Source organism: Zootoca vivipara, chromosome 1 (genome assembly GCF_965207765.1).
Source record: "Zootoca vivipara chromosome 1, rZooViv2.hap1.1, whole genome shotgun sequence".
Taxonomy (NCBI): Eukaryota; Metazoa; Chordata; class Lepidosauria; order Squamata; family Lacertidae; genus Zootoca; species Zootoca vivipara.
In genome coordinates, this window is record NC_142582.1 from 104,777,256 (window position 1) to 104,788,816 (window position 11,561).

Here is an 11,561-nt window from a genome sequence, read left to right on the forward strand (position 1 = left end):
TCCTTCTTGAACTGTGGTGCCCAGAACTGGACACAATACTCCAGGTGAGGTCTGACCAGAGCAGAATACAGTGGTACTATTACTTCCCTTGATCTAGATGCTATACTCCTATTGATGCAGCCCAGAATTGCATTGGCTTTTTTAGCTGCTGCATCACACTGCTGACTCATGTCAAGTTTGTGGTCAACCAAAACTCCTAGATCCTTTTCACATGTACTGCTCTCAAGCCAGGTGTCTCCCATCCTGTATTTGTGCCTTTCATTTTTTTTGCCCAAGTGTAGTACTTTACATTTCTCCTTGTTAAAATTCATCTTGTTTGCTTTGGCCCAGTTGTCTAATCTGTTAAGGTCATTCTGAAGTGTGATCCTGTCCTCTGGGGTGTTAGCCACCCCTCCCTTTAAAGCTTGTGTCCTTTAAATCCAAAAAGTCCTCTGGGAAATCAGGTAGTCTGCTTTTCCCTAATCAACTTCTTGATCACTATGTGCAAAAGGAAATGATGATGATTGCTGGAAACAAAATGCCTTAAGGAATGAAAACCAAAGCCACAAATAGGTATTGAATTTTCTCTGCAGACGTTCAGGAAAGATGAAGCACCATTTCACAAAATTATAATCCCCTTTCTTCCTCTAAATCCACATTAAGGCTGCAGAGAAACAAATACTATACATAGGAGTGGACTACTTATGGCCCTCCCAATGTTACTGGACTACAACTCCCATCATCCACTACAGGCAATGCTGGCTGGCAGATGGGAGCTGCATACATCTGGATTCCTACAGGTTCTCCATCCCTGCTGTGAAGTATAGCACATTAATCTACCCAGGTAGTTTTTAGGTAAAAAGGTAAAGGTAAAGGGTCCCCTGACCATTAGGTCCAGTCGTGACCGACTGGGGTTGCGCGCTCATCTCGCATTATTGGCCGAGGGAGCCGGCGTATAGCTTCCAGGTCATGTGGCCAGCATGACAAAGCCACTTCTGGCAAACCAGAGCAGCACACGGAAACGCCGTTTACCTTCCCGCTGTAGCGGTTCCTATTTATCTACTTGCATTTTGACGTGCTTTCGAACTGCTAGGTTGGCAGGAGCTGGGACCGAGCAACGGGAGCTCACCCCGTCACAGGGATTCGAACTGCCGACCTTCTGATTGGCAAGCCCTAGGCTCAGTGGTTTAACCCACAGCGCCACCTGGGTCCCAGTTTTTAGGTACTTATTACCTATAAATCTCAAAATGACTTGAGTCGTGTACCTTCTCATATATTCTTCCCATTCTCAGACTGGGAGACATTCGCTCCCTCAGAGGTGAAATTAGTGGGGACCAGGGCTTTCTCCCTAGCTGCCTCATCTATTTGGAAATCCCTAACCAGAGAACCTCATGTATTTCTCTTCTCCTTTACCATTTGCTGTTTGGAGAAAGCTTTTCCAAAGGTTCCCTCTGGCTCATGTTTTGTTTACTACGCAATTACGGTATGTATTTCTTGTGCACTTGGGTTATTGGATTTTATTTTAGCAGTCATTTACTGGAATGTACGAGAGATGTTTTGAAAAGAGTGTTTCTACATTCTATTATTTTAATAATACATGGTCATTTCATCAAACACAAGCATCTAAAGTACCGTATTTTTTTTAATGTTACCCGTATGTTAATAGCATTGTCCAAGGCATAGAGGGAAGTGATCTGTGGAGTTAGGATCACAAAAATCACTCCTTTTTAGTTTGAAATACACGTCCAATAGTAGCATGTAAATGGCTGTCCAGGCAATTGCTAGGATAATCCCAATTTATTTTGTGAAGCCAGCTTTTCACTTCAATCCTACCCAAGTTCTGGCAAGTGCCTCAGCAAAATTATTTTGGGAGTGGGCTTCAAACATTCAAGCACCACTGTTGGTTACATTCTTTGTGAAACTTTGTGAGTAATTTGAAGTCATACTTTGCACTACAACAGAGTTGATGCCAAAATGTCAGCAATAAAATTGTCTTAAGAAATGGGATGGAAACTATTCAGAGCAGCCTTGCATGGAAAACACTACAAAAGCAATTTTCATTATATATGACAAGCACACCAAGTTTTAAATATTTTATTTATTGTACAAACTATTTACAGAATAATCTATTAGAGGATTACATAATCTTGCTTAATTCCTTTTGGAGCTGGCTATCTGGAAACAGGCCTTGGCCAAACTAAAGTAATAGGTCTTGGTTTCTAAAACATGCAAGATAAGTTCTCAGATGCAGGCCAAGTCCTCTGGCATCCACAGCAGCTCCAGGTGAAAGAGATCTACTTGAGACTGTACCATGAGCACAACCGCTATCCTAGAAACCAATGCACTTAACAGGAGATGGAACAAATTAGGGCCAATGAAAAGAAACAAACCTCCTCAGAAGTCACGCATACACACAGTATAGATGGCTGGAGCACAGCCCGTACCATGTCTTCGCACGGGAATCAGGGCAACACACAAGGTTAGGAAAGAACAAGTAAGATTTAGGAAAATCAGAGCCTGTGCACTGAAATTATAAAGCGTTGGGAAGAATGGACCTGCTGATGATGGGGGCAAGAGTAGGAGAAAACACACAAGTGCATTATTAGCTAAGAACTAGCAGCATCCACCACTGCTCTGACTGTGCTTGTGTAAAAAGAAAATCCTTCGCATCTGCAAAGAGGCAAGAAGTGCCAAATACATTTTATTAGGTGAGTGGTTTCAAGCAGAGGATGTCTGCTGAATATCCAGCCACTCAGTCCTCAGTATAAAAACAGCTGAGCTCTAAAGAAGAAAGGAGGGGATTCCTGAGGAAGATGTAGCAGAACCAACCTTGAGCCATGGCTGGAAAAGCCTCCAATAGACCAGGGAACAAGACAAAGGACTGGAACAGCACCAAGCAGCACCCTACAACCATCAACTGGCTGAGCTGCACAGCATAACCTCCTTTTGGTCCCTGGGGAGAGGAGTGGGTAGCGTCAAAAGGCATTCAGGAGCCCTAACTGCACTGATTACAGAAGCCGCCCTTAGTGCAATAAGATGGCATGTACATGCTTTTAAAAAGAGCAACTGCTTAAAGGAGGGGGAATATGCCTGCCATGAAGGAAAATACAGTGGTGGTCTCTAAAAATGCCCCAAAAGGAAGGGATTCCTGAGTTGTCCCAATACTCAGAGTTCTAACATTTTTGGCAAAAAAATGGCTTGAACTTCTACTTAAGCAAGTTTGCAAATTGTCTTTTCCCCTCTGATCTGCGAATGATTCCGTTTATGTTGGGGGGCGGGTACATCTATCTAAAAATAATAATAGCAAAATGTGTCATCTGAAGAAGGATATAGCCCCAATCTATGGCAGAATGATTGGACTAAAAATGCTGGCACAACTATAAATTGTATTTTTCCTATGTTTGTTCTTATGAGACATCCAATTAAGAGTCTAGTCTGGGGGTGGGGACTCCCTCAATCCAAGCAGTCATATTGTAGGCTCCTCCCATTTAGTTACAGCCACCAACATCTCTCTCCTGACCAGGAGAAATGTACTTCAGGTGCCAACAAAATATTCAGTTCACAATCCAATCACATTTTGGCTTTGTTGACAAAAAAAATGGCTAGGCTGCTAGCAGGGATCCCTGAATTCCCACTCCTTCATTGCCAAGGAATGGGAGCAGTGGAAAGGACATGTTCAGAATTAAGAGATCAGTTGTACATGACAGCTCATATTGGCTTCCTCATGTAGTCTGAAGTGTGGGTAGTGCAATGTGTTGCCTTGCAGACCCACTTCATTACTGCCTGGACAAGCACCCACAGTTTAACCACCCCCCACTCCAAATTTCATGGAATGCTCAGAACACAAAAAATAGGTTATGGGGGGGGAACACAGGTAACAATACCTTATTTAACAATTCTCTGCCCGAAGCATGCTAGAGAAGACTCTGGCTGTCATGTGGGAGAGGTAGACGCCTGTCTGTGTAGAATAAGAGAGAGAATGAGCTACTGGGCCCAATCCAATACTGATCACCTCACTCTACCTGCATACAAATGTATGTTTGATGCATACAATCATAGCTGCCTCTTGGCCTACCACCACCACATTCTAAGTACCCCAAAAGGTCAGTGCTAGCATATGCATCAGACCTCAAATAGATACATCCATCCATCCTCTGAGGAAGGGAAATTAGTTGGATGGTAGGGAAAATGAGTTCCTGCCAAAGTTCATGACCATGGTCAGAAATAGGGATGGGAGGAAAATAAGTTTCTTCCAGTTCCGTGGCAAAGGCAACAGAAGCTGCTGCCACTGCAGAAATAATATCCTGTTGCCAGCTCTTGGTAGAGGTAGAAAAAGGTCACTGTCAGTATCAGCACTAGTGATCCAATGACATAAATGCTGCCTTCCCTCTTCTGCAAGAACAAGTGCTGGCAGCATCCAGGGGAAAGTGGCTAAGAAAATAAAAAAGCAAGGTGGGGGTGATTTTATGCCTTCCAGTAACATCCAAGTGGAAAGGGGATTAACTTGCGTGAAAACTTGGGCAAAGGCATGGAAAAGTATTAAGGCTTCCCATAATCTGGGGATTTAGAGCTCCATAGTGGTCCATTCATCCCCAAAGCAACTGGAATATTGTAAGTTACAAATCTCCTCCTGTACCAAATTAGAACTCTTGCTTATGAGCTTTCTTCCTTCGGAAAACCAGACAAGTCCTGTGAAATGCAAGTACCATGTCACCCCGAGAGAAGAACTCCACTCCATTTCATGTACCATACTGGAAAGGGGAAGGGGCAATATGTGCTCCCAATAATGTACTTCAGACATGGAGAGGCCTCCATGTGACATTGCAGATTGACATTTCTGTTTGTGTGGTGCCTCTGCTCCGTTCTCCATTGCCCTTAGGCTGGGCATGAGACTGGACTAGTGAAGTGGGGCTGGGCAATGCCCTGAAGAATTAAGGAAGCGAGATGGACTCCTCCTGTGGGAGTCAGAGCATGCCAAAACCCTCACAGCCCTCGCTGATGGCCAGCTGCAGCATCTTGTGCACCTCTTCATAGGAGTCGTAAGTGGGGAGGCACAGCTGGTTAAAACTGAAAGAAAGAACAAAACTAGTACATAGCATGAGACATGTACACATAATGCTTTCAGCATTTCATAGGCAAGGGTAACCCACTTGAGCAGTTATATGGCATTGAAAATTATCTCAAAATTCAGCATGGGCAAGATCAATGGACAGCTGCTCATGATCCATACAAAGCTTGCTGCAGATGACACAAAGACTCACCAAGTATGGGCTGTTGGCAGTGTACTGTGCGTCGGAGCTGCAATGATCTGGAAAGATGGGCAAAGTGCAGCAAATCCTCCAGGAGGCAGCTGAGAAGAACCAGTGGTGAACTGCAACAGCCTGGCCAGTTCTTCTTGTGTGAAACTGGAGACCACTGTCCAAAACCACCGCATAACCTGGAAGACACAGCAAGAGGTATGGGAAACAAGGACAGTGAAGGGGAAAAAACCTACTAAATTTCTTGCAAATCACCCAGTTGTGAGGACAGGCCAGAAAATGAATTAATGTATGCTACCATAATCACCGCAGGTGGTGCTGTGGATTAAACCACAGAGCCTAGGGCTTGCTGATCAGAAGGTCGGCGGTTTGAATCCCTGCAACGGGGTGAGCTCCCGTTGCTCGGTCCCAGCTCCTGCCAACCTAGCAGTTTGAAAGCACCTCAGAGTGCAAGTAGATAAATAGGTACCGCTCCAGCAGGAAGGTAAACGGCGTTTCCGTGTGCTGCTCTGGTTCACCAGAAGCAGCTTTGTCAAGCTGTACGCCAGCTCCCTCGGCCAATAATGCGAGATGAGCGCCACAACCCCAGAGTCGGTCACGACTGGACCTAATGGTCAGGGGTCCCTTTACCTTTACCATAATCACACCTCCCAAAGCAATATTTCACTTTAAGCTCCACTGCTACTTTTGATGTTTCTCTGGGACCTTTTTATAACAACAGCAAAAATGTTATGTAATAAAATTACAGGAGTGCACAAATGTTTGCTGTTGCTAAGTAACTTAAAGGTCTGGCCCAAAGGAAGCATTGCCCTTAACTGAGAAAGCATAAAAGATGCATGTATTTCATGATGTGCTAAAAGCCAACCAAAGGAAAACAAAGTATTATTTCCTCATGAACACATACATAATCACAAAGTACAACCAATCCAGTCTGGTAGAGCAGGCAATTAATCTTTCCTACCTTCTCTCGGAAGTGCCAAGAACCTCCTACTACTACAGCATGTGCTTTGAAATCACAGACACTGATGTCTCCAGTACCACACATCAGCAACTGGAAGAAAATAAAGTTTCACAGTCAGAGTACAGTTGTGTTTTTTCCTTTAAACTAGGTACCATTCAATTAACATAGTCAGCTTTGTATCTTTGATGCTCAGAATTAAAACCTAGAGTTATCACTCCTTCTAGGTTTTAAAACTTTCTGCTCTAATGCAGCATTGGGGACTCGGTAACTTAAACATGTGTCCAAATTACCCTTGTTAACTATTACAGTATGCAAAGTTCTGGAAAAAGAAGAAGTCTAATGACATTATATCTCAGGCGTGGCATATACTGTAGGGAATAGCAGGTAAGGTACAGAGTGAGAAATAATCAATCTGAACTAGAGCACTAGAGTGTTGTTTAACCTGCAGGGTTGGATAGGAGACTTTTCAGTGCTGGGGTCATAGAATCAGGCAATTGTTGCTTTATTATTACAAGGCAGAGGAAGGGAAAAGCAGAGGTTCAACTGGATTGGGAAGGCACTTGAAATTGCCCAGCAGACCAGTAGAAACTACGGTAACTTTTGAGTGAACATATATTTTGTGCTGGGTAAACGTTTATCTAGGTTATATGGAAAGCCTCATAAAAATTGGTATGGTTAAAATTATGTATGTTACTACCGTGTTTCCCCTTTTTTAAGACACCGTCTTACAACTTTTTCCCCTCAAAAAAACACACGGTGGCTTATTTTCAGGGGGTGTCTTTTTTTTTTTTTAAGTGCCGGTACAACTGGGTCCCACTGGCTCAGGACGCTTGGCGCTCTCTTCCGCGTGCATTTTCTGCCTCTTCTATTCTCTCCATTTCCCCTCCTCCCCATCCTGAGTCAAGGGCTCTCCTTCCTTGGAGGCTTCTAAGCAGAGGCTGGATGCCCACCTGCCTAGGAGACAGACGTGCACAGGGGGGGGGGCTTCACTCTGTGAGGTGGATTTAAACCTCGTAGGATGCCAGAGCAGGAGGTATACACGAAGCTGCCCATCTCCCTCAGCAGTTTTAGGTGCTTCTCCTCCTGCTTCGGCTTGGCGCTCGCCGCCATGGCTTCAAAGGCAGCGGCGGCCGGGTGTGTGCGCGCGCGGAGGAATAGAGGCTGCTCCCCGGGCTCTCTCATGCTGGCCGGGGAATGGGAGGGAGGCCGGGACCCGTCCCGCTCCAAGACGCTAGTGAGGGAAGCGCGAGGGGGACGAGGCTAGGGCCTGCGCCTCTGGCGCGCACAACCCCAACTGACGGACCGACGGAAGGAAGAGAAGGGAGGGGGGAAAGGGAAGGAGGGGGAGAGGAGCGGCGTCAGGTCTCGGCGAGGAGGCCGGGGCAGCTGAATGACGAGCCGAAGAGGAACCTGCGCGGCACCTTTTCTCTGTCGGGGGGGGGGGAGAGACGCGATCACAAACAGAGAGAGACGGACGCGCACACAGGGCGGGAGAGAAAGACGCACGGGGGGGGGGAGAGACAGAGAGACAGAGAGAGAGAGACAGACAGAGATGCACGCACGCACACACAGAGAGAAAGAGACTGACACCCAGAGAGAGAGAGAGAGAGAGAGAGAGAGAGAGAGAGAGAGGTGCTGCTTTGCGCTTTGTCAGTGCTGCAGCCGCCGCCGCTTCCGAGCGCCAACCCGACCTGGCAGGCTTCCTCCTCCTGCCACGGCCTGCATTGCAGGAGCTGGGTCCTGCTGGCTTCCTCCTCCTGTTGCGGCCGCCGTGCTGGGTCCCGCTAGTTGGCTGGGGTGCTCTGTGGTCTTGCTCCGCACGCCGTGGAAGTATGGCTTATTTTCGGGGTATGACTTACATTTCTCAAACAATTAAAAACCCTGCCATGCCTTACTTTTTGACTACGTATTAAAAAAGGGGAAACACGGTATATCCATACGGGGAATGCTTGTGAATGGTGGTTCCCCACCCTTCCTTACCCCCAGCTATCTCACATTCATCTGAGGAAGGTGTAACAGTATCAAAGACAGCAAATATCTTAGTTTACCTCAAGTTCATTTTCATCAAAAATAGCAAGGAGGTTTTCAGGGACCAGTTCATTGAGACCTAGAAGATGAGATCAGAATAGATAAAAATCATGCCAACCAGGCAAGGGCATCAACAAAGCACAATTTGTTGTGCCTTGTTTAATGTAAGTTATATTAAGTTTGAACATTAATTTTAAAAAAAGTGCAGACCATACACCACATTACCTTTCAAGAAGTGTTCCACCTCCTCTCTAACCTGATTCGCCAGTCTGTACTGTGCAAGCAGATTCAGGTAGAAAATTTTATTCTCATTTGTAACTGGCATTTGAGCACCACCTGTTACCAGCTCAACCTCCTGAAAACAAGGCATGAGAGAATTTATGAGTGGAGTCCTATCTACTTTATAAATCTACACAATGACGAACCCTTCACATCTTTCCCCTCCTATTGAGACACTGCTCCTTTCCCCATTGTGGATAAAAGGATTTCAAAATGCACCATCCTAACCAATGGCTCTTACCTTCTCAAGTTGTCCTGATCTGCTGTATTTTTCCTCAGCAAAGACTAGCTCCATCTCACTCACATCATTATTCAGGATGAAACAGACTTTAGATTTATAGAACTCTGGGTCATCTGTCTCAAAATACTAAGAGGAAAAAAACAGAATGGGAAGTAGATAAAGAAGGAGAAGGACAAAAAATAAATTTAGTTTGTGCTGTGGAATCGTGCTTGGTCTCTGCTTTTATACCCAAAAGCAGAGCAAAACCCACAGGCAATGTTACCTTATAATGCATCCGCAATCCTATGATTTGAGCCAAAAAAGACCGGGTGAAACGAGCTCTCACCAGCTGCTTGTAAGCCCCTCCCAAAGATGACTCATAGAGGCACTTTCCAACCAAGCGCCCTGCGAATTCATACACTTTCAGCCGCAGAAAAGGTGACCGGTTGGGGTTGGGATGTACCTACAAACAAGGCAGCTCACAGTTACTGCAGCAATTACTACAGCTTAGAATTAGCTCTAATTTAGAATTAGATTTAACACCTGAAAAAGCCCCATGTACTCTTCTTGTTGTACCCTGTGGTCAAAGATCTTCATATCCTTTAAAGATTGTTTTTCTGAGTGTATTCTCAACAGCACTGAAACAGGCATGCCAGTACACAAGCATGCCATATATAGTTTGCAAAGAAACAGTGTTACTTTCTATATTTTAGAAAAAAATTACTTAGGAAATTAAATTACAGATTGCAGTTCTCATACCTGCCATAGAATTTATCTGTACAACTCATGACAATTCATCTTCCAATTTAAGTTTGCCTTTTAGTACCCCCATGAAAGAGGCAAACCAATTCTCTTTCTGCTTACAGGACAAACTAGAAAAAGCCTGAAAAGGAATGTGAATTCTCAACAGAAAACATGAACAGCTGCAATGCTTCCTATTTACACCAATGAATGACGGGAAAATACCAACCAGAGCTTGGTTGTTGTCACTGAAGCGGGTAAAAAGTTGATTGGTAGTGTCAAATAAAGCTTTACAGATCAATTCAAACCACTCTCTGCGGGGACCTCCCCAGTCCAAGGCTAGTACAAGACAGAACAAATCAGAGACCAATTAGATCTTGAGGTAATCCTATGCCTTCTAAAACACACCTCTCAAGAAAAAAACTCTTCACTTTAGAGGGAGTACCATACTACCATACATACTTTAGAGGGAGTACTGTATACTATTTATATGCAGCATGATTTTTATCTCCTTCTAGCACACCAGGCTTCTTATATTCAGACAAGATAATAAAAGGATGTAATGTAAATTAGCTGGATTGGGATTCACAAAATCTGACCAGGCCAAAGACCCATCTAGCTCAGTATCCTGTTCTTACAGTGGCCATGGGCAGCTTGCAAGCAGAACTTAAGTGCAATAGCGTTTTCACTTAGCTTTACTATATAGTCAGTATGAAGGTGATTCGGGAATAAATCTATAGATGCTAGTGAGATATTATGGAAACTTCAGGAAAAAATGGTTGCTAGTAGTAGAAAACCAAACTCTTTTTTTTGGGCAGCAATAATGCAATTACAGGTTAACTCACCTTCTTCATCCTGGAAAATCACTTCAAAGTTTTTGCTCCAGTCAGAAACAGAAAAATTCCTTGTTGCCCTCAGTGACTAGGAACGTAAGGAAAACACAGTATAAACTGATGTTTGCAACCAAGAGGCTAACACAAGATACCATTTTCAGGAACAGGCAATTCTCCAATACTTATTTCTGCTGCCTTCTCTCATCTGTAGATACTGCTCTTCAGTGGAGAATAGTAGTATTATTTAATACTCATCCCCCTCCAGAGTTTATCTTCTAGAGTTGGCTTAAAATACCACTTACCATTGCCTCTGTAGGGTCACTTCTTTGGTACTCAGACGCAACTCCCAAATTCTTCTCAGTAGCATTTTTGCATGTCAGTTTATCGTGTCATTTTGCATTCTGTTTTTATTTCTAATGTGTGTGTATATATATCTACCACATACAAAAATGAGCATACACATTCATGCTGTATAAATATTTTGTCTTGTTTACAGTCAAAATCACTAATGGACCTATATCCCTCTTAATTATAGTTTATATAGCCTTTATTTGCTTTATGGCATCTGCTAATCTGAGAATAAGTCTTTACTCCTTCCAAATCGTAGGCTGTAATCCTACACACTTTCCTTTTGAGCAGTGGGACTTTCAAGTAAATATACTTAGGATTGAGATATTAGTATAGAAAAGCCAGTCCAAGGTTTCTACCTCTTGGCCACGTTGGGTTTATGGTTTGGCCTCTATATATATATATATGCAAACAGAAAAATAAATACTTATTTGTACCCTGCCCATCTGATTGGGTTGCCCCAGCAACTCTGGAGCAGCAGAAAACAACCTTTCTCCCTCCTCTATATGACATCCTTTTATATATTTGAACATGGTTATCATATCACCCCTTAACCTTCTCTTCTCCAGGCTAAACATACCCAGCTCCCTAAGCCGTTCCTCATAAGGCATCGTTTCCAGGCCTTTGACCATTTTGGTTGCCCTCTTCTGGACACGTTCCAGCTTATCAGTATCCTTCTTGAACTGTGGTGCCCAGAACTGGACACAATACTCCAGGTGAGGTCTGACCAGAGCAGAATACAGTGGTACTATTACTTCCCTTGATCTAGATGCTATACTCCTATTGATGCAGCCCAGAATTGCATTGGCTTTTTTAGCTGCTGCATCACACTGCTGACTCATGTCAAGTTTGTGGTCAACCAAAACTCCTAGATCCTTTTCACATGTACTGCTCTCAAGCCAGGTGTCTCCCAT

At 44.1% G+C, this 11,561-nt stretch overlaps 1 protein-coding gene across 1 annotated transcript; it reads right to left on the reverse strand.

Annotated features, from left to right (window-relative positions):
• Nucleotides 1–2,057: 2,057 nt before the first annotated feature.
• On the reverse strand, nucleotides 2,058–10,447 carry LOC148687698 (apoptosis-resistant E3 ubiquitin protein ligase 1-like). The gene is made up of 9 exons (XM_088672264.1): nucleotides 10,312–10,447; nucleotides 9,696–9,805; nucleotides 9,009–9,188; nucleotides 8,747–8,872; nucleotides 8,452–8,581; nucleotides 8,247–8,305; nucleotides 6,199–6,288; nucleotides 5,241–5,416; nucleotides 2,058–5,046 (listed from the first exon to the last, which is right to left on the reverse strand). Exons 3-9 carry the CDS (start codon nucleotides 9,018–9,020, stop codon nucleotides 4,944–4,946), a joined length of 696 nt encoding a protein of 231 aa, XP_088528390.1. The 5' UTR covers nucleotides 9,021–9,188; nucleotides 9,696–9,805; nucleotides 10,312–10,447; the 3' UTR covers nucleotides 2,058–4,943.
• Between the last annotated feature and the right edge of the window lie 1,114 nt (nucleotides 10,448–11,561).

What these genes read in the sequence shown, in the direction of transcription:
- LOC148687698 (XM_088672264.1), bottom strand. An exon ending in GATCAGGACAACTTGAGAAG is followed by an intron (nt 8,582 to 8,746) that starts GTAAGAGCCATT and finishes CCTTGTTTTCAG; the next exon opens with GAGGTTGAGCTGGTAACAGG. An exon ending in TTGATGAAAATGAACTTGAG is followed by an intron (nt 6,289 to 8,246) that starts GTAAACTAAGAT and finishes ATTTTCTTCCAG; the next exon opens with TTGCTGATGTGTGGTACTGG.